Source organism: Calidris pugnax, unplaced genomic scaffold, assembly GCF_001431845.1.
Source record: "Calidris pugnax isolate Ruff unplaced genomic scaffold, ASM143184v1 scaffold8, whole genome shotgun sequence".
Classification (NCBI taxonomy): domain Eukaryota; kingdom Metazoa; phylum Chordata; class Aves; order Charadriiformes; family Scolopacidae; genus Calidris; species Calidris pugnax.
In genome coordinates this window covers 16,947,105-16,970,504 of record NW_015090830.1, presented here as the reverse complement: position 1 = coordinate 16,970,504, position 23,400 = coordinate 16,947,105, and the positions used below count along the sequence as shown (strand labels likewise).

The following is a 23,400-nucleotide window of genomic DNA, read 5'->3' as shown; positions in this document are numbered from 1 at the left end:
AACTTACTGCAATATTCATTTGCCAGCCTCATACACAAAAACAAAATGTTAAATAGCTACAAATTTTTCATTTTAAAATTCTGAGGAAAGAAGTGGAACACAAAATAATCATGAAATAATAAATATTAAGGTTGAAAGTGGTTGCTATCACGACACCAGTGCTTTCTGAAGAGAAGCTGAGCTATTCAGATTTCTTTTTTGTAGCGGAACACCAGCAACCCAATGACACAAATCTAGACTAAGCAACGTGGAAGGGAAGACAGTAATTACCAGGTCTGTTTTGACTTTGTCCAGGTGCCAGCGATAGTCTCCAATGGCATTGTGAGTCCTCCTGTGGTCACTAATTTGTTGCTCAATGGATGCTGCATCAAACCCCCATTTCACTAGCTCCATTTCAGCCTAGGAGAAAGAGACAGTACTTCTGCTTTAATTTCCAACATTATTATCTAAATCAAAAAACATAGGAATTGAACTGAAGGAAACATGCATATGCAGAAGAGAGTAAAACTGAACAAAAGGAAGTTCAGAATAGGGGGTTACAATTTCTTGGAATTGTCATCAATTAAACTGTGTGACAGGCTCCCAAAGTAGAAGAGACAAAGTAGGGAAAATATTGAAGTTGCTTAAAATTAGATTAGATGAAGCACACTCAGTAGTGTATTTTTATCTGCTTTCTTTGGACCAAACTGTTCTTTTATGTTTTATTGTATAGCTTACATTCTTATCACTCTGAAAACAAATCATGATTTTATCAACGCTTTTCATGCAATTCATGTGAAAATCCCAGAGTAAAGTTCTGGGAGTAAAGCCCCATACACTGCATTTCCATTTCAATTATTCCCATGTAAACTCCAATAACTTCAGTTAAATGCAGTCAAACTAAATAAAAAAAACAGAAGATAAACTGAAATAATTATAGAACCTGTTGTTTGTCTTGCATTTTGGCAGCAGTTATTGTAGGATGCTGAGTGAAAATCTCTAGGAACAGGCTTTGAAAAGCAGTAATACAGGTGGATAATATACCTGGATAACTAAGTAACTTGAAAACTATCTGATTGCATTTCTTTGTTTCATTATTTTCAAATACTAAAAGCCACTGAATTCACAATTCAGCTCCTCAAACTCCAAATCATCTTTTATGCTCTGAAGACACACTCCATCTCTGTCTGAACGCCTGTCTGCGCACAGGAAAGAAATAGGTATCTTAATCTTGGGTTGGGACCGAATTTGGTAATTACCAGCCTGGAGACAAATCTCTGAGTCAATGAATGACAGTAAAGCCCAAACCATGCTCAAGCGTAGGGGTTCAAAGGCAGTGTTGAAAATGATCCAAGAAACAAAACCATTTTGCATTCAGCCATCTAAAAGTTACAGGACTTTGACCCTTCTTATTATATTTAAACAGCCTAAAGAGTGGGTAGCGACAGCGGCAGTCCTGGCTGGCTGCCAGTGCATGAACAAAGGCTGTCTGGATTTCACTGCACTTTCCCTAATTCTGCTCAGGAAACTTGACTGACCCTCCTATCACCCGATTCTCCTGTCAGCAAACCATCCAGACAGAAAACACAAAAAACACCAGCAGAAAACCACGGCTGCTCAGACCTTTTTCCCTACATCTGACTGTGTTACCAGGAGAGACATTATCCTGGTCCCAGTGTGAGCAGATCATGAGACACAGCCAGGCTTGGTGGGAAGAAGAGGCATGTTGGAAAGTTCAAAATAAGTTTTCCCTAGGAAAACGCAAAAGCCAAACAGGGAGCTAAGTGCTTACAGAACCCACATCATCTTTACCTTAGGGATTGAAGAAGGGAGAGTGAGAAGCCTTTTACTTTCACAGGAGCTTTTGTGTGGGAGCAGTTATAAAGCACTTGCTCACGGTCCCTGTGCTTCACTAGAGGTGTCTGAGCAGGGTGTCATGTGGCATCTTTGGGAAGTACAGCATGTTCATGATCTTTCATCACTGGAAGCGTGCCCAGTGTCTGTCCAACATCACTCCTCAAACTGTGGCAGGTCTGACCATTACCCTGCTCTCCCACAGTGTGTGTAGAGCGATCGTATCTGCTGTTGCTCTCCTGGCATGATGCTTATACGTGTTATCACCCAAGGAGAGCATCTCCACTTCCCCTCCTTCCTCCAAAACCTGCCACGCTATGGGAGGGCACGGGAAGACTAAACTATGACTAGCACTCACATAAAAGTATGGGAACTGTACAGAGCTCTCCCCTCCTCATCTGGTTTACATAGCAGCCACCTGGCAAACACCACATGCAGATAACAGTGACAGGATCACTAAGCAACAGCCTAATAAAGAGAGATAAAAATAATGCAACTTCAAATTACAAGGCTTCTGCAAAGTATAGCTTCAGCCAACTTGTTCCATCCTCCCTACTTGTCTCTCGGAGAGGGCTGTCCACCCTCAAACACAGCTTTCACTTCAGCAGCACAAAAACAGGCTACAGGCTCTCAACATGTGTTTTCTACTCCAGGTTACATCATCAACAGCTGTGCATGGGCAATTTTTTCTGCACATGCAACAGATACACACAAAAATGCTGAATTTGCTATTTCAGCAGTGACTTCTGAAAGTCAAGTCCTGTGGCAATCAGCACTACCTTACGGCTTCCACTGTGATAAGGATAGATTGGTGGGGGGGGAAACAGTAAAATACTGGACAATGGTTAAATCTGTGAAGCTGGTCCTATCTGTGTGAAGTGTTAGGATAAATACGAATCATAAAGGAAATCTGTGGAAGAAAGGAAGGAAATATGGAGCATAGTAATCTCTAACGTAAACGTGCCAATGCCTTTTGTTATGTTACAGCTGCGTCTCATTCAGCTTTCAAATCTAACTTTCACACTTTTTCCTCTGCAAACAAAGAGCCCAAATTCATGTTCGTATTTCAGTGGAAACTCACTACATCTACAATAGTATAATTTTAAAAATAAGAAGTGGAACTTGGAATAATATATGAGCATACACATATTCTTTTAATTTTCTACTGGCACCCAAAACATTACTGCATGTGAGGTGAAGTACATAAAAAACACCAGGTCTTAGCCTTGTTTCTGGGTTTTGCACAAATTTACCTTCTGCTGCCTCATCCAGCCCAAACATTCAGTTGTGACACGTTTTGTGTATTCATCCCATCCTGAGCCACTCTGAGAGGAGAAGCAACCACCACCTTTGGAGCTGGCCCTCCTGGCACGGGGAACACTGATGGCTTTGTACAGGGCACGCATTTGCTCTTGAAGTTGAAGCAGCCTGAAAGGGAAGGAACCAGTAAGCGCCTATGAGGAAAACAACCAGAAAACATGGAAACAATGCAATTCTTCTCTCCCACTGGACCACCAGGTATTCAAAACAAAGTGCTGAAAGCACAGGCTGTGGAAAAAATATATTTAAAATTTCAGGGGGACGACCAAGGTGTGAAATTCTGTAAGCAATATGTTACTGCAGGGCCCTTCTCCATGTTAGCATATCCCAAACAAAGCCGATTTACTTCTGTCACATCCTGCAACACCAGGGAAGGTGAGCACTTCAGACATCACAAACTTTTATCAGCCACGTTCCCTCCCACAGCCCTTCCATGGCAATACCTTTTCTGATACATATCACAGGGTTGGCCCATCTGCCTCATCTCTCTGATCAGCCCATCCAGGATATCCATTTGGTCATTCGCCTGCGCAAAACACTCTTCCAGATCTCTGTTCCCTCTAATCTGGACACCATCCCCATATTTCAATTCCTAAAAAAAAAAAGGGGGGGGGCGGGGGGGGAGGGAATTAAAGTAAATATTCATCACCTAAGCTTCAGCTTGGTTGTTTTAAAAGAGCTGTTATGGGGCATAATTATTTTTAAGAAGCATGGTAGATTTCAACTGCTGGGTCTAGAAGACCAATCAACAAAGGATCCACAATCATTGGAAAGTCCTTATCAGAAATAAAATATAAAAGAAAATTATTAAAACATAATACCAACCAAACCTTTCCCAAAAGAACAGCACATGCTGACTGATGTTTATTTCAGCAGAGCCAAGGCTTCACACAGTGTGCTAAGCTTTTAAGAGCTTATGCTTTGGTGTTTAGAGGGTGAGAAGCAAAGAGTCTGTCCTAGGGAGAGTTGGTGGATATTGCTCCTGATTTTTCAGAAGTTTCTCTGAGATTCTAAAAAACTTACAGACATTGCTTCTCCCCTTCAAAAACATAGACTGTACCCTGTCTGCCTGGGACAAGCTTCATGCCCAGACACATTTACATACCACCTTATCACCCAAAGTCTAGGCAAATTCTCCACGTGCCCTCTCAGTGCAGTGGATCACAGTATGGTCATGGTGCTTCCAGCAGGAAGACATGACTTTTTGATCTCATCTCACACTGACATAGCCATGCTGAACAAAGCATAACCCAGCTGTGATTTGATTTGGAAATAAAATGTTGATGGACCTCATTACTTTGTCCCTTGGAAAGAAAAGAAGAAAAAAAAATAGTAAGCAATGCATGTTGTGGCACCGAGCTGAAGCTAAACATCATTTTCTTTTAACTTCAATGGAATAATATTAATCCTTAACAAGAGGCAGTATTTACTCTGGCACTGATTTTTATATAAACATGCTCACACGTGCTGTGTCTCTGAAAAGGAAACGAACTGCTAACCACAGAATTCATTCCTGAACGAATTTTCTGTCCACAGAAGGACCAAAAGTGTGCATTAAATCACATCTACTGCCAGAACTGCAAATGGTTTTTGAATCTCAGTGGCCTCAACAGCAGGATGCACTCACCACCCTGCACCTCCTCTGACTTCAGCAGGACAGAGGACACCCCATGTTTGCCAGGACTGAATCTAGTGTCAGTGGGTAACCCACCCCCAGGCACTATGGGTTTATATCAGTGCAGCGTGCAGCAAAGATCATCTCTATGCATTTGGGATGAAACAGTCAAGAAGATTTTAATGTAGTTTCATATACTTCTTCAGGAATCGTCTGGAAAAATAAAATACAGATAATGAAAGATTTTCCTATAGTCAGGTTCTTTATGGCCTAGAAAATGATTACAATATTCTACAGGACACACTGAGAGACCATAAGTGGTCATGACATTATTAACAGCTGTTTACACTGACAGTGGTCTTGATCCCAAACTGAAAAATAAGATGCAGTAGAATCTTTTTGAAGGGTGGGGGCTTTATAAAAAAAAAAATAATCAGGAAGTCCACCTTTTCTAGATTGGATGCATTTCAATCAGTTTTACTGAACACTGAGTGTAGACAGAGGAGGGAGACCTAGGAAGGTGGTGTGCTATTCCACTCCCAGTTGCCTCACGCAAACAGCTGAAAGGGGAGAAAGGAGATGAAGAAGCAGAGCCTGTGATTCCAGATAACGATGCAGCATTCCTTCCCTGTAATATTCATAACCACTTTCGATAAGAAGAACAAGCAGCACTCACGGGTTGTACTATGAGCTCAGCTCGCATCAGGCAATCCGAACAGTTTTGCAGAAGCTCCTGGATGGTGTTCTGGCGTCTGGACACTGTACAGGTCCCATTCTGACTGTTGTGGGGGAGAAGAAGATGATGAAGTAAGTACTGAGTAAACACCCGTTTTGAAGAGACACAAGAAACACAAATTTGGAACAGCTAAGGGAAGTTACGTGGAATAATCCATCTCATTTAGCATCAGAGACACACACGGTTTATCTGGCCCTTCTTCATTATTGCACTGTGAAGTTTTAATGCCGATTCCATGATGGCAGAGCCATTTTATAATTCTGTAAAAGCAGGCATGAACTGACTTTGCCACAGGATAGAATAGAAGTTGGAAACTGCAATGCCATAAATGAGAAAGTTCTTCTTCCAGTACAGATATTTACAGCTTTGATAGACAAAACTTTGGCAGTGTTACAGTGAGAATTAATTATTCATGATCTTTGTTAAAGTCAATACATTAAATTTTCGCATCGCACGTGTTACCACATCAGCCATCAAATGTCAGAGCATAAAAGGAAAGCAGGATCCTCTGCTACTGAGCATACACGTCCATACAAGCATACGAAGGGCCCTTTTATCAGCAGAAATGCATAAAACTAGTGCAGTGTCTTAAGAAGGAATTGCAAGATGCACAAGCTACTACAAAACCAGATGTAGGCCCTGGAGTTAGAGGATATGCTGTCATCCAAATAAATAACAGGGGAGCTTAGGGGTTCCAAATAAAAATCCAGAATCAAAAACACTGGTGGGGGAAAAAGCCAAGATAGATAATGGGGTCATTATTGTCATCTTCACATAATCTACTGCATCCATGCTGCCAGAAGGTTACTTTTCCAGCATTTGGGACTCAGCCATCAAAGCGAGCCACTGCTAGTTGAACGTGGGTGAGGTGCTTCAAGCAAGGAACCATTCCTTGCTGATGGAATCAGAGCTCCCAAGCAAGCCCAGGCAGCTCCCAAACCAAAGTACTTGCCAGTGAAACTAAAATAAACCACTACTAAGAGACAGTAAGAAGCTGAGATGCTTTCAAGCCCTGTCTAGTTTTCTAACTCCTTTGCTCATGGTAGGTAACCTTTTCCATTACAAATCACTGAAGGCCCAAACCTTCCATACAACACTGACATCAAAAAGACTATCGGTGCAAACCTGTCCAGCTCAGAGCCAGCAAGTCACATGGATTCAATGGAAATCTTTCCACTGACTTCAACAGACTCTGACCATCCTTCACAAAAGGACTTGTGATAATATAAAAAACTCGGCAGAGTTCTCCTTGGGAAAAATCACTGCAATGGTGAGAAATGCTCAACGGTCTATTTTTTAAGAGCTCTTCTGCATTGTGTGCAGCTGGTGCTTTAGCAGCTTGTCACTCTCCTATTAGCTCTTCTCGAACAAGTGGAAAAAGTTTAAGCAACTTTTCACCAGCTTCCTCTAATACCAGGGAGGAGATCCTCAAAGACACAGATACAGGACTGGAGAATCACTGGGTGACTTTAAAAAAAAAAAAAAAAAAGCTAGAGCTCTTCTGCATTGTGTGCAGCTGGTGCTTTAGCAGCTTGTCACTCTCCTATTAGCTCTTCTCGAACAAGTGGAAAAAGTTTAAGCAACTTTTCACCAGCTTCCTCTAATACCAGGGAGGAGATCCTCAAAGACACAGACACAGGACTGGAGAATCACTGGGTGACTTAAAAAAAAAAAAAAAAAAGCTGTACACATGCAACCCCTGGCTTACACTGTGACCCTTTGGCTGCACAAACGCTGTGCCCTACTGTGCTATGCACCCCTGTATATCTTGGAAACAGCTTAAAGAAAACCATTGTGAAAAATAACATATGGGTCTGATTTTGTGCCAGGCTTCCCGTCAGCTTCCTTTTCTAAATCATTCCTTCTCCTTAGGCATCGCTGTTGTGTTTGGATCTAGAACTATCTGACTGCATCTAAAATTTACATTTAATTATACCCACAATTATTTTAATGAATGAAACGTAATAAAGAAGAGAGAGGAACCTTCCAAGCAATTTTCTCTTTTTAGAACATCAGAAGAATATTTTTTCTTCAATGGCTTTTTCAATCCTCTCCTGACAGCTATAAATGCCGGATATCCATTAAAGCCGAAAGAACTATAGAGAAGGACCACATTTCTACTGTAATAAATCAGTGTATCTCCACTGGCTTCAGTGTAACTTCACTGACCTCAAAGGCATTACTTCACTCTGAGACAAGGTCTAAACGATGGCTGTCATAGCTAACACACTAAGAAATTCCAAAGAAAAGCTATTTTCAAATAAATAAAAAAATTTAAAAGATAGAAAAAGTAGAATTAGAAGTATTTTGTGTTCATCCTGATGATGTTAGAATACCACATCCAGAATTATTGTCCAAATAATCAAAAGTTGGAAAATTGAAGATAGTTTAATATAGCTGCACAAAGTTGTTTCAAAGCCAGTAGCAGATGCCTTGAAGTGGGAGGCTTAAGCGCACTCTATTTAGATTTTCAAATGAAGATCTACAAGTTACCTGTTTACAGTAGGGACTTTCACAAGAAGAAAGCAGCAAGCTTTAAGTCTCTCCAATCTAATGGATAAAGACATAACCAAAACAATGGCAAAAGCTGGAACAATACAAACTGAAATGAAAAAAGAGCACACTATTTCATCAATGTTGCTTTTCACAACTTGGATGTCGGTTTGGTTGTTAACAACTCTTTTGCTAGTCAAAACACTGAGATCAATACTAGGAAAACAGGAGAAAAGGTAGTGGCCTGTCAAAGGCAGCTGATGACACTGGGCAAGCTAATGGCTTTCAAATCCCTCAGTCGACCAGAGCTACACAGGGTTAAAGGGGCATAGCCAGAGACAGCAGATGCCAGTGCCAGAGCTGATATTTGATGACATAGCTCCACTAAGTCAACACGACTCAAAAGACTTCACATCCGAAGAGGATTTAGCTGTACAAACATACCCAAGAAGAGTAAAAATCAACCTCTGAATTTAGAAAATAAAAATACTTAGTAAGACAATACCTCAACATATATTGGTTGATGCATCAGACACCACCAGCACAATCTCACATGGACACATCTTCAATACTTTTCACCCACGTGACAGGGGAGTACTTCACAAGCAGTTTCAAAGGCCCTCAGTGTAATACTCCTCTTATTGAAGCCAACTGGCTTTCAATGGGAATGAGTAGATCAAAGCAGAAACCCCAATGCAGAGTAAGCAGACATCCAACCTTGAGGCAGAAGGAAACAGCCAAAGGAAAACCATATCCAACACAGTGGCATAAGGGGGGAAAAAGAAAAAAGAATGGACTAAAAAACTGAGGCAAACCCTAATCCCTGGAACATGCTACATGGCATCTTACCATGGAGGCAAGAACGAAGCTGGGTTACAACCATGTAACCTAGATCATATATAAAAATACATTTATGTCCCTCAGACAGATGTAGGACCCCAACAATCCTCACAGGACACAGCCTAAGCGGAGTACTACAGATGGTATTTTGTCAATGTCTCTTTTGCTTCCTCTGATTTTGTTTACATGAAACTGAATGAGTTTAAAGTACTGTTTGGTCATTGTAACAACTATTGCTATTATGATGCCACTTTGATTTTGCTACTATTGCTACTTTGAATCAATTTTAACTCTGGCAGCATCTGAAGCTCGAACCTATGAATAGGATCCTGCTGCACCAAACACTGCGGGCACACCACACAGTGAAAACACACACAGCTTTTTCACTTGTTTTACTGCACCCCTGTAAATACAATGTACATTTTCAACCATTCCAGCAAAAAGGGAAAGAACTAGAGCTTGGTCTTTCAGCAGGACTTGTAACACAAGAGTGCAGGGACTCCTACTAATAAATACACACATTTGAAGGAATCTGGCTATTTGTGGTACTGCTTTGGTTTTATAAACCCTGAAGAACAGTGCTGAGTGAAACAGCCTGGACTGCCTCAGACCTTAACTACCTGCTTGTCCCTACAACTCAAAATTTTAGACCGTGACACTTATTTTGAAGGCAACTCATGAATTTCAAAAAGATATTATTAAACTGAGTTCTTTATTAAAATGACTTTGTTTTAATAGTCATTAACTATTAAATGAACAAAGGAAAACAAAGGTGGCTAGTGCCTTTGTTTTAAAATGATGAGAAAACTTCAAAACACAGAAGAATTGCTTTTATATGGGACTTTAAAATGTAGCCCTGTATTTCTCTACTGCCAGAAGCAGCCTTGGAAAGGCACAGCACCTTCACGCTGTGGTCATTCTGTACAGGAGCCACCCTGCTTGCTGCATGTCAGGGCAGAATACATTGCTCCCTTGCGATACCGTGCTCTTGCTCTCCCAGAGAAACAAAAAGCAGCCCAAGCCCTGTTGTCACCAGGCTTTGGGCAGGATGGTAGCTCAGACAACATCTCCTTGCTGCAATATACCCCACCTGAGCTAAATGCAGCCCTCACCTCACTGGTGGATCCCCAGTTTCTGCACTAGGACTGCACTTAGCTGTTAAGCAGTACCAGTGATGCTCACGACACCCCCAGCTCTACAAAACAAGAAATAACTATTCCTGATTTTCGTAAATGGGATGGAAAAACGCTCTTGAGGCCGTGCAATGAGTTATGGGACTTGAGACAGACATGGCAAACCTTGCTGTGCCCATGTCCCCGGAACACAGCCAGGCTGACTGCTGCTGCCACTGACTTATTCAAGCAGTCAAAAGATTTCCTGAGTGATACATTTTGAATAAATGATATACCCTCTGTAAACACTCAGCTTGCACCCTTACAGGCCCAGCCGAGTTGTCATTACTGCAGAACCCGAGGGGCAAGGAAGAAAGCCAGCTCCTTTCTGCTTTCTCATTTGCCTCCTGCTGCTGAAGACCTGCACAGCCCCAGCACAAACCCCTGCAACCTGGAGACTGCTCTGGTTTCTGCCTTTGTTAGCACACATCAAGAGGCTGCTGTGTTATCCGGGGGGCGATTAGAGTCTAGAGAAGCAGGGCAAAGGAGACGTGCAGAAGCACATCTAGCAGCACTGTAGAGCCTTCCAGCAGCTTCGCAGGTCCTTAAAGCTTTGGAAGCACAAAGGGGACACTGTTGGCCCTAGGACCCAATTTAGGCCAAGTTAGAATATTCCTTGTTAAATTTTCTGAATCCTCCACAAAACATTTAGCCTTTTAAAAATTCAAAGCTTTTTTGTTGTTGTTGTTCATTCAAAACATAAAGAAAGTTTTAAAAAAAGGTTTTTTTCCAGATCCAAAGTATTGAGAGACTCCCACAACTCAACACTGAGAGCAAAACAATAGCACTACTTCTTTTTCTTTTTTTTTTTTTCTCCCCCCCCCATCCACACCAACTTGTTTGAACAAGCAATAGATTCATCAAGGGATTACCTGGTATGCCCAGGGTAGGCAAGTTAGAAGGAAAACCTGACCTGGAATCTCCATTCCCAGCACAGAGCCTGCGCACACCACAGGACTAAACCACCGCCCATCTGCCACCACCTGCCAGCTGGGGGTGTGTGCCCCTGGAAACGCACAGGCATACGCTGGCAAAAGTAGCAAATCACAATATCCATTAGAATATAACCAGAAATTAAAATATTATAACATAGGGTTTTTTTTTTTTTTACCCTCTCAAAGAAGGTGAATATAAGTATCAGAAATCACCGGGAGGTTCACAAATGGGTTCTTCCCATATGTCTCTGCTCTTACTAGGATCACTTTCAGCACACCACAACCTCAACAAATTAGTCCCATCTGCCGAGTATGCACATAGACTATAGGCACGATGACAGGAAACCTCAGATGTCTGCATTTTGCATGATCAGGCTCTAAATACCATTAGAAATGTGCAAAAATTTAAGAGTTGCCAGGGAAATCTTAAGACCCCTGAGGCACAGCGCCTTCAGAGCAAGCAGGGTTTCACAAGGGTTCCTGCCACACCTATTCACAGAAAATCCTTGCACTTTTTTCTCAGGGGTATTAATCACCAGGAGCAATGGCACCGTTGCTAAAGGCCGTCCCTGCCCAGCGCAGCAGGCTGCAGACACCCTGCCTCTCCCACCTCCGGCTCTGGCACAGGGAGGTGCCAAATGCAGGCTACGACAGGGACCAGGGAGATACACCTCTGCCGGAGAGCCACCTCTCCAAACCCAGCACGTTCCTCTGCCTGACAGAGGCTTTTCACGCCTGCAAAGGTACCTTTGCAAAAGCTTGAGATCTCACCCACACACCTACGACAAGGCGAGCCGGGAAAGGTATAGCCTGGCATTCTTCTCATGGCAGAGCAGCGTTGCCAGCCGTTGCCAAGACCCGTTTCTTGGCCAACTCAAGCACAGCACAGGCTCTGCCGGCGTGGCAGGTATTCAGCAGCAGTCCAGACACATTCCTCCCTCTCTGTCTGCCCGTTTTTGTTTGTCACGGGCAGTTTTTCCCCCCTGCAACGAAGTACTGTGGCAGAGGAGTTCAAAGAGGACGTTCCCACCCATACTCAGCTGGGCCGGGAAAGGGCAAAAATGCAACTTTGAATGTGTTTTCTGCAAGTTGACCTTGTCTGTGAGTCCCTGAAAGCAATGTCAGGGGCACGGGATGTGAATTGCTAAGTCTTATTCTAATTTAGAGCACAGAAGTTACATTGACCCTTAAGCAAAATCATGATTTTGGGGCAAGGTATCACTTGATGACCATGAATCCTAGACTACATTTTCCCCTATTCTCAGCAATGACAACTAAAACTCCACAACTTGCCACTTTATTTCCTTCCCTCACAGCGTACCAGATTTTATCTCTCTGTAGAAAAGACACTGATAAATATTTGACTGATGAATTGGCAGTTTAGAAGTGTGTGACTCACTGTCAAGCTGAGTATCTGTACTCGGGGCCAAGCTCATCCTGAGTTCCCAAGCCAGAAGAAACAGGGAATGTTGTAAAAGCACCTTGCTGAGCCCTAAGGGTAGGGAGCGTCTTATATTGCTCTGTGAGTAATGTAATATTCAGCACAGACTTGTTTGGCAGAATACGCCCCAAAACTTACAAGACTAGACCCTAAGTTGAACCCTACTGCATTTTAAATAAAGGTACAGTGATCTTCCCTATTGGAAAAAGAAGCCTCAGTTTTGTAAGCTCAGTAACTGCCACTAAACTGGCACAGAAGATATCAGGCTGAACACAATTATTAAAACCAATTCTGTAGATGGTGGCCCTGATCCTGCAAGCACAACATGCACTGGATTCAGTGGATTTTCTCATGCAGTGCATGTGCAAGATCAGACACTACTGGTTTTTTCATTAACTGGCAACAAAACCCTTTTCAGACACATTTTAATTCAATTTTAATTGAAATCAGCACTGATTAAAAATAAACCTATGCAACTCAATAAGGTGCAAACACAGATATTGTTTTGCAAAAAAAAAAAAATATTTAGTGTTTTGTGTGGTCAGATCTTTTCACATAAAAAAATATATGTAAATATATACATACATATATATGTGTGTGCATTTTGATCTCATTAACATGGGTCGTTGGTTCCATGCAGAAGCCTTGCAATAAGGTGAACAGGAACCTTCATTGCAACCTCCTTGCCAGATATGCCTTCCCAAAAAGTAGATGAATATTATTATAAAGTGTAAATGAAAGGATGTTGATATACGGTTGTTAACCTCTTGATCAGGTCTGTGTTTTCCACTCTTGCTACACCACCATTGAATATGAAAGAAAGAAGAGCCTAACAAACTATGGGCTGGTTTAAAATATGTAACAGAAGTCAAAGAATGCTAAATTAAAGAAAGGTATTTCTTCCCTAGTGAAAGTCAGGAGTAACAGAGAAGTCACTCTAGTGAATCCAACATAGTCCCACCAGAGTGAAGTCTGGAAGAAGAGAACAGCCAGGAAGTAGCATGTTCTGCCATTAATTTTTCATGTCTGTTTCTTGTAAACAGTGAAGGTATTTGCAGTGGAGCACCACTAGCAAAACAAATCCTCACAAGTGCAACACCGCAAAGGCATTTTGGAGTCCTAGTATGTGCACACTCCCATGGTAAAGTATTGAATTGTTCTAATTATATAGCAATAAATAGGTATTCTCATACTACTGTAATAGTAAGTAGACATGTTGTAGCTGCAATTCTTCTTAACTAACTTACCAGTGCACACACCAAACCAAAAGTCAAATGAAGAACTAAAACTAAGAGCTGGGCAAAGTAATAACCCAAAAGATAGCAAGAATGCAAGTTTTGTCTTTCATTCAGTGGTCCTCTAGCAAGAGATCTTACATACCTAAACAGAGTTCTCTTTAGGGTAATCTTGATTTTCTACAGCCATTTATAGATCTGCTTGATATAACAAAGCTTGCCAGTTCTCGTCTGCTGTTTATTTACTACTTATGTTTAATTCTCATCCTTCTGCAATGTAATCATGATGTAGTATCCATAAAATTAGGACTTAAATTCTAACACAAATTACACTACAGCACTTCCAAACCAATTCCTAAGTCAGGGGCATCAATAATTAGACCAATAGGTTTTAACGAGCCATTCCATGCATAAAAAAGAATAATCACCAGCATCGTTTTGTACAGATGCCTTATCACACACTGGTGCTGTTTCCTTCAGTGCTGCTCTCCAGTCCTGTGAACTCCCAGAGTAGGGGATTAATGGAGAAGTCTTCGTGACCACTGAACTTATTTTTCATACATTCAGAGCACCATTTTTCTCAAAAAAAAAAAAGCCCTTGCCAGAATTGATCTGCACAGATTGCCGGTACAGCTGCATCCATGAAAGCAGGAGTTCTCCAGAGCAGGACGCGCAGCCGGCACCCTGCCTGCAGGACCTCGACTCTCCTTGCAGCAACAGGGCAAGAAGAAAGTGAAAGAGGCAGAGGGGAGGAAAGCAGACTGGCGTTGCTTGGTCACGCTCGTGGTCACACACGATCCCCAAAAGATCCCTCACAGAGAGATCACGGCCTTAAACTCCCAGGCCTTGCACAAGCTAGAAACAAACTAAATAAATAAAAAAAGAAAGGAATAAGAGAGCGATTCCCACTAGGTAAAATCATTTCATAGCCCAAGTTACGCAACATCTGGGGAGGACAGCGAGAGCGGAGCCTGGGCGTGTGAGGTATAAAGCACTTTTACCTCAGCACAGCTCGCTCTGCGTCAGCGGGCAGAGCTGCTGGGTCAGCCCTGCCACCACAGAGGCTTTTACACCCCAGAGTGCAAAGGGGAGAGACGCGCTGAGGTTACCGGGTGCTGCTTTTTATCCCGTTCGCTCTCTTCGACTCCTCACCCAAAGTGTGTGGGGTTTGGTTTTGTTTGTTTGTTTGAAAAATAAAAATTAAAAGTTCTTTGCTTGCGTTTAAAAGCCTTTTTCAGAAGTGAGTCTCCTCAGGGTGGATGGGAGAGGCCTGCAAGCCGGCACACCTAGCAAACGAAGCGGCGGGCGGGCTGAGGGCCCCTCTCCGAAGGCGGCCCCGACGGGCCCCGCTCCCCTTCCCCATCCCAAGCCCGGCCCGCACCTACCCGTATCCGTCCGAGGCGTAATCCCCGCCGTAGGTCTTCTGGTAGTAGTAGGTCTTGTGTGTGTGGGTGCCGCCGCCGCCGCCCCCCACCACATGGGAGCTCATCTCGTAGCGCAGGTCGGTGCCCGAGTCGGCCCGCGCCATCCGCCCCAGGGTGTTGATCCGCGGGTGGGAGCCGCCGTTGACGCTCATGGCGGCGGGGGAGCGCGGGGGCCGGCCGCCGCCCGCGGGGAGAGGGGACGGGGAGACGGGGGAAAGCGACGGGGAGACTGACCCACACCCGACGGGGGGAATGTCATTCACCCCCGGCGGGGCCCGTCGCGCTGCCGCCTGTCCCTCGCAGCCCGCCGAGGGCCGGGGAAGGGCCCGAGCGTCGGCCCGCAGGTGAGGGGAGGGCGGGGAGCGCTGCGCGGTGGCGGGCGGGCGGCGAAGGCTGTTGGCGGCGGCAAGAGCGGAGGTCCCGTCCCGTCCCCTCCCCGCCGGCGGAGGAAAGGCGAAGCCACACCTTTCCACGCCGGTTTTAAGCGGCGCTCCTGGGCGTGGAGCCGCCGCCGCCGCCCTCCGCGCCTCCTCGGCGGCCGCCTCAGGTTTCCCCGGCCCCCGCCCCGCGGCGGCGATGGTGGTGTCGCTTCCCCGCCCGGGGACCGCGAGGGCCTCCCTCAGCCTCCCACCGGTGTCTCCTCACAAGCTGCCGGTGGAGGCCGGAGCCCATTAAAAACCTCCTCTCGACGGGCGCTTTCCCCTCGGCCCGTCGCAGAACCCCCGGGGGAAGGAGCGGCCGGCCCGAGGGGCTGCGGGGAGGGCGGGCCAGGCCCGGGGGTGGCCACGAAGCCCCGCAGCCTCCCTGCCGCCCCGGAAAGCAGCCGGCACCCCAACAAGGCAGTGCCGGTTAAACGGGAGCTGTGACCCGGAGGGTGGGTCAGGCCCGCCGGTGGAAGCCCTGTCCCCCTGCCCCACACATCACGGGGTCGGCACACACGTTGGGAAAGTGACACCAATGTCAGTTTCCTAAACCTGAAATAGAGCGGGTCCCACACGCGGGAAGGCTGGTGGTTCTCCAGGCTCAGTGTGGTTCTGAAACAGGCCAGAAACTTGTGCACCAGCGCTTGGAAGGCTTGAAGGGTGTCATGCCCTGACTGCGTTTGTGCAGGAGAAAGAGGTTATCCAGAAACGGGTGTTTAAACTTAACTTTTTGCCTTAGTTTTTCTTGGTTCTGACTTCTGGTGCTCTCAAAGTTAAGCTTCGGTCTTAAAAAATAAGCCAGATCCTAGAGACAAAATCATTTTAATACATTTCACAGAATCATAGAACGGCTTAGGGTTGGAAGGGATCATCGAGTTCCAACCCCCCTGCCATGAGCAGGGACACCTGCCACTAGAGCAGGTTGCTCAAAGCCCCATCCAGCCTGGCCTTGAACACTTCCAGGGATGGGGCATCCACAACTTCTCTGGACAACCTGTTCCAGTGCCTCACCACTCTCATCGTGAAAAATTTCCTCCTGATATCTAATCTAAATCTCCCCTCTTCTAGTTTGAAGCCATTACCCCTCATCCTATCACTACGTGCCCTTGTAAAAAGTCCCTCTCCAGCTTTCTTGTAGGTCCCCTTCAGATACTGGAAGGCTGCTATAACGTGTCCGTGGAGCACGTGCAGGGTGTCAGCAAAGCAAGTTTGCTATAGGATGCCCTTTACAGGTGCCTTTATTATCAGCCACTGACCACTGGGTCAGTCCCAAAGGCAAATTGAGAGCAAATTCTTAGCTACACTCAGTGGCACTGCCTCAGCTGGTCTGGCCACTTGCCCGTGGTGTTAGAAGACAAAGAGAAGGTGGCCAGATTTTAAGGAGCAGCAGTCACTCTTGAATAACCCCACCAAGCTTTTCTGAAATAACCCAGCGGCTTTGGTCCCAAAATGCAGTACGGGAGCCAGCCATATCAGTCATCTGATGCTCTGCTACAGCCCATGTGCTGTCAGTTTCTTTAAACTTGTGGGAGATGACCAGCAGCCCACACCATCCGTAAATTCTTGGGCCCATTTCTGTCTTTCCTGCACTGATCATTTTCCTGGCATTTTTAAATGCACGTGATAGGCCACAGACAGTAAATAACAGCTACACAAACATACCGGGAGGACAAGAATTTCTGAACTACTCAAGAGAAAACCGAAAGAGAGCAATTCTCCTCAATGCCACTGAAACTGCTGGAGCATCAGGGTACAAGTTATGTGAGAACCTGTCCTGCTGCTGGCGGTGGCGGTGGGCAGAGCGTAGCGGAGGCATAAGAGCTCCTCCAAGCCAACGTGGGGCTGCTTGGTCCCAGAAGGCATCCCAGCGGCGCTGCCCGGAGCCCTATGGAGCGCTACAAAGGGGCAGAATGCAAGTTGGCTATTACCTCTGAAGTCCTACAGTGACTTCCGTATTCTAATATATATTCTGTATTATATATAACGTGAGTCATTATATATCAGTGCATATATATGTATGTATACACACATACATACATATATATGTATACGCACATGCATACATATATATGTGTAGATGGATATATATATATATATATATATATCCACATCCCCATATATATATATGCATGTCCGTATACATATATATGTATGTATGTGTGTATACATACATATATATGTATACGCACATGCATACATATATATGTGTAGATAGATATATATATATATATATGTGGATTTGGGCTGCTTTTTTGAATACAGATTACATTTGCACAATTTGATGATTTGACATTACATTCCAAAGTCATTAGGGAGCAGAATACAAAAGCAGTCAGGATGAGTAAGAAAAACAAATACATAGGCTTAATGCTATGGAGAAGGAAGTAAAAAGGTGGAAAACAGATGTAACCTAGGAGGAGATGCAGAATGAGGGAAACTTGAACTTTATGCCTTCATACTCCAAACTTTTTGAAACATAAATATAGATGACTGTGGTAGTGCCACCAGCATACCTAAAAGTTGGATTTTTTGAGTGGTGATGCCTCAAGCCAGGCACTTGTATTTAGACATATGAACACAAAACATTTTTTCCAGCAAGTCCCTTTGAGAACTGCCCGTTCCTATGTACGCACATTTAGAAATCCCACTGATTTGGGGTTCTTGCTGAGCTTCAGCACCACCTCAACTCAGCCCCGCCTTTCAGCTTGGACTGGTGTGCCAGCTCAGTGAGACACTCTATTATCTGTGATGGAGACAGCAAGTGTGTGATACACCCAGAGGCCTGGATGAGTCACGGTTACCTGGACATGTAGAAAAATGTACTTAAATAGCAAGTGGATTCTGCTGGTCCTGCTTGCACAATTAGCCCTGCTTAAATGAAGAGGAGAGGATAAGACCGAACTGATACTGAAAAGAGCTCAGTGCTCCTATCTGAACTGGTTTTGCACCTGGGCAAATGTAGTAAGTAAATACAAATATTTTTACTTAGGTGCTACAACTAGTCAATTTTACTTGGATGTAAGTAAGCCCCCCTAGGTGGGCTTGGTTATCTTGAAGCAGGATCAAGTTACATGGGTATTGCTTAAAATTCTACTGACTAGAGGAAAATATCAGTATCATAACTGGAAGATCTTGCTTAAACCTTGCTCCACTACTTCTGGAAGAGCCCAGTCCTGATGTACCTAAGGCCACATCCCAAGTTCCTTGACTGTCTTTGGCTTCAAAGAGTTTTTGAGAACAAATGTCCTGTAAACTGCAATCTACAAAGTCTCATTTCCTCCTAAGGAAAACTCCATGCAGGAGAGAATAACATGCAGTAATTTGGAGTTTCTTGCTCATCTCCCTTATCAGAAGGTGGTGTTCTGCTTCTTAAGACATAGACACATAAAAATGGTCTGGATCTTAGGACACTGTCTTTAAGCAAGTCAGTCTAAAGAAGATGTAATACTCCCTCCAGGTGCCCTAAACCAAGCCAGAGCCAAGGTCTGTGCTGCAGCCCTATATCCTAACTCCCCTCATGTGGAATTGGAGACACCAGGAAGATATTAGGAGAAAACAATTCCAGGGAGGCAAAGGGGATACAGTTGTGCCTGAACACTGCTTTAATAAACAGAAGTAAGCTCCTTTATACATAATACTAGGGGTAAGCATAATCTGTCTCTTTTAAATTTCATAAAGAGGCTCCTCCCCGACTCCAACTAGTGCACCCAAAAGCTCTATTTTAGACTTAAGCTGCTGGATAGTGGGTCTTTAATTATTCAGGACACCACCTGAGGTGAGCGTAACAAGCTGCACTTGTCTCTGTCTCTAATGGGGAGACATCTGTATTTTATCTTAAGAACTGAATTCCCAAGGCCATGCTGAAATTCCCCTCAATGACTTGTTATTAACAACTTTTAACAGTACTGCCAGTCCCTCCTATTTCACATGCCCAATTCTGAGCTAATTTAATGACATCGTCTCTTTAATATCCTCCTTGCACGGAGAAGAAGCAAAAAAATTTAAAATAGCTGAAACACACTGGTAACCAGCGACATCTGACATTCGAAGCACAAATGTGAATATGACTTGGTAACCAATTTCCATTACTGTAGCTTGTAAGAAACCAGCTCTGGCATCCCAAACAGAGATCAAATCATCCAGGTAAAACAGCATGTGACTCCTGTGTTCCTAACTCCTACAGATTTGGGCAGCAAGGACAAGTTTGCACGTGCAAGCCACTAATCTGGCTACATGTCTTTGTAAGAAGGTTGCTATGCACCACCAACTCCTGTGCAAGGGCTGCCTGGGAAGCAATAGCTTAGGCTGAGAGGCAGCACTCACAAAGTCCATATTTATTACAACATGAAGGTCAGTCCTGGTCAATTCTCCCCAGAAAATTCACAGTTAACACTCCCGAGTCTGCAGTCTGAGCTCTCCTCTGCATTGGAAAAGAAGCTCATCAGCCAGTGCCAGCAGCAACACCTCCATAGTGGCTGCAGAATTGGACTGAAATGTCATTAACAACAAACCAAGAGGGTTCAGTCAATTTACTCAAAGATATCCCTGTCATGGGGAAGATATATCCTAAATGCACTCAGGTGGTGCCTAATTATGGGCAGATTTACAGTGCCCTGCAGCACAATCCTTTTTAAAATGTAGATATTCCCCACAGAGTGTTTGGAGAGGTTGGGGAGGGCCTCTGACTAGTCAAGCTTGGGACTGTCTTGTCATTCCCAGGTCCCCAAACACTTGCTGTGCTCTGCTTAGACAGTCCCCGGAATATTACACTACCAGTTTCTGGTAGGGTTAAAAAAAAATGTCTTTGAAATCAGCAGGAGGGAATGCATCTTAGGACTGCACAATTCCTTCTATACCATGCAAAAGTAGAGGGTGTGGTGAAGGATGTGTCAGCCTTGTCAAACCTGACTGACTACTCAGACAAAAAGTTTCAGGATGCCTTGCTGTTTTGCTTCAGGTGGAGAAGACCAATGACATTCTTTTCCCACCACGGTTCCACCGTGACTGACAGAACGTGCACACGATATTTCTCCACAGCTCTTGATTTCATCTTGCTGCAAGCAGAGCACCCCAACAGTGACAATACAAGGTCAATTATTTAATGTTATGTTATTTCTGTTCCTTTAAAAGCTCACTTCACAATTCTGTTTCATCAACACGCAGTGACACTTGCTAGACCTTGAGTAGTAAACACATAATAGCGCTGAGAGCAATACAAGGCTATTTCTGACTGGTGATTCTCTAGCAGTGGGACAAAAATCTTTTCAGCCACATGAAATGGATGCAAAATGCATTCATTGGTGAGGATGAATAATTTTAATAAAACATGAACTTTTAGTAAGGTGTATCTACCCCTCATTATTCAGACAGTTTGATAATTGGTGTTAGATACCATGGTGCAGCTCAGCCACGTGCCGTACAAGATGGGAAGTGGGACAGTGGAAGCTCTCAAGGGATCTTTACACTTGCTTCACACTGCGAGCCCAAAGGGATAAGGAGCACAATGATTTTATTGACATCCATCCCTTTCATCTGCTTGTTCTCTCATTCTTGGAAATTGGAGTCAAGGTTCAAATGGGAGCTGCTACAGGAGCCCTGTAGACAACCAGGGTTCCCCCTCATTAGTGTCGATCTCCCATCAGCAAGGTTGCACATTCTAACAGATGCTTGTCATCCCAACATGTCAAATAACTGGGTTATGGCATTGGCCCGGGGCACTGATCACCTTATTAAAATGTTACCACCATAATTAAAAATACCTTGTAAGTTGTAAGAGGGAATACCAGATCAGAGCAGTTATAATGGTCCCAAATATCTTTATCAACTTAATAGAGAAAAGCAAGACATTTAAAACAGATTTTCACGCACATCTCCCCTATGCTGAACTTCTGTGGTGTATAATGGCTGCAGGCGGTGGAGGACAATGGAGAATTGGATCTAATATATACAAAAGAATGCCAATTAGCTCACTTTGCATTAGTTTTTGCAAGCAGACCTGTCATTTCATGTTCAATTTGTGGGTCATACCACATCTATTTTGATAACAACCAGGGAAGATAAAGATTCTGTTCTTTACCGTGCCAGAAGCTCTGCTTCTCACAGCTGAGGAGTGGAGGTGTCATCCTGACACAAATACTATGTTCTCCAAAACCCCAAGGCTATGGAGGGTAACTTATCTCCTGACAGAATTGGAAACCTCCTTACCAAGATACCCTCTCTACAAACTCCAGATGTTATCACAGCGTTGTGTGCTCCAGCTGTGCTTGCTTGTACACCCAGCCAGCAAGAGCTCCCCACACCAAAGGGACCTCAGGCTACTTAGTAAAGCCATCATTAAAAATTGCTTTGGGCTGAAAAAGCCTTTTCAAATTCATAAAACTCAGCTTGAGAAAGTTTTCTAAGAATCTTTTTTATTCTGATAATTTAACAGGGGGTTTTTTTTAGTATAAAGTTTGCAGTACAAGTGAAAAAAAAAAAAAAAAAGAGGCAGCCTCTTCTCTTACCCTCACATCCCATAACTCTCTAAAGACAAATTCAGAAGTGAGAAGTTGAAGTTAGCTTTTCTCTTCCCTCCAGCTGAGTCATGCTGAACAGAAATGGGAGCTCTTTCATTACAATTGTATTCTCCTCCATTACAAAAGCACAACCATCACTATAACTCATTTAAATCTTGAGTAGTTGTCATCAGCGGTACCAGAATACTACAAGGCAGCAACTGGGGATCGTGAAATATCTGTGATTACCACAGCTTTCAAGATACAACAATGTAAATGTGGAACTGTTCTCCTGTCTAGACCAAATTCTGGTGCTGCCTAAGTTCCACTCAGACTTGCAATGGAATTATTCTCCACCTCCTCAGTCCTCAATTATTGCTGTAGTGTAGCTGCTCAGTGTTCAAGAGCTGGTGCGCTTCTCTTCCTTCCCCCAAACACCTACACAAACCTTGTAGTTCAAATAGCAGAATCAATTGCATTTAGTTTTCCGCCTTCTCATTCTCTGCTCCATGTAATTATAAAAGTCTGATAAAGAGACCAGAGGATTATAGCCCTAATATGATATGAGAAGCTAAAGGGGCTACTTTGCATTAATGTTTTCTTCCCAGCTCTCCATGTGATTTGGATGCGTCTGTGGGTATCTACAATGTCTTCTCTATGTAAGTAGGTCTGAGTCAGATGTAGGAAATAAAATTATCACTTTATTTCTTCTTTTTCTCTTCAGACCCACTTTTTTATTAGGATCATTTAGATCCCTTTAGGACAAAGTCAGCTGTTTCCATAAAAATGCTCATTTTTTGCATGATTAGAACCAATGAGGTTAACATCAATAATAAAAAAATACAAAGACTTTGATGGAAAACAGGGAAGAAAAAGCATTGCTTCAAGTTACCCTTGTTGGCACAGCTCTGAGCTCTTATGCTGGCACTGAGGGACTGTCAGCTCTCCTTAGTTTTATTTCCTGTGTGGATTCCTGGGAAATCACCTCCAAATGGCATTGTAAGAAACAAGATCAACTTACTGTAACAATGTCTCCTTGTCCACATGTCTCAGTGAACTAAATATGCGCACGTAGTCCTTAAAAACACTGTAAACAGATACTGGAAGACCACTCTATGTAGAACACTACGTGACACACTGCATATGTGATTTCCTTCAATGTAAGCAGAAATTTCACTTGTCTGTGTTACTCTGTTAAATGTAGTACGAGTTTAAATTAAGAATAAGTCCAGTCCTTCCAGTTGCATGACAGGTATAGCCTTGCCTCCAGGACAGACTCAAGCCACATCCTTGAAAAAATGCCAGTTTTGTCTGCAAGAAAGCAATAAAATAATAATTATGAACTGGGCTACTGTTTACAGCAGCATGCTTTCTTGTGCTTTTGTAGCTAATGCACTCTGTTGACACAGACAAGAACAAGAGGAACCACAACCTGGCTCT

The 23,400-nt window shown here is 43.8% G+C and overlaps 1 protein-coding gene across 3 annotated transcripts in view; it reads right to left on the bottom strand.

Annotated features, from left to right (window-relative positions):
* The window catches only part of DSP (desmoplakin), a 40,015-nt gene extending 24,518 nt beyond the window's left edge, over nt 1-15,497 (bottom strand). The window contains exons 1-5 of one of the 3 annotated variants that reach the window (XM_014940899.1): nt 15,006-15,497; nt 5,445-5,547; nt 3,597-3,745; nt 3,087-3,261; nt 271-399 (exon numbers count right to left, since the gene is read on the bottom strand). In XM_014940899.1, coding sequence (XP_014796385.1) covers nt 271-399; nt 3,087-3,261; nt 3,597-3,745; nt 5,445-5,547; nt 15,006-15,196 — 747 coding nt within the window. In that variant the 5' untranslated portion in view covers nt 15,197-15,497. The remainder of the gene's footprint in view (nt 1-270; nt 400-3,086; nt 3,262-3,596; nt 3,746-5,444; nt 5,548-15,005) is intronic. The other 2 variants (XM_014940901.1, XM_014940900.1) reach the window with 2 other exon arrangements.
* Nucleotides 15,498-23,400: the final 7,903 nt, after the last annotated feature.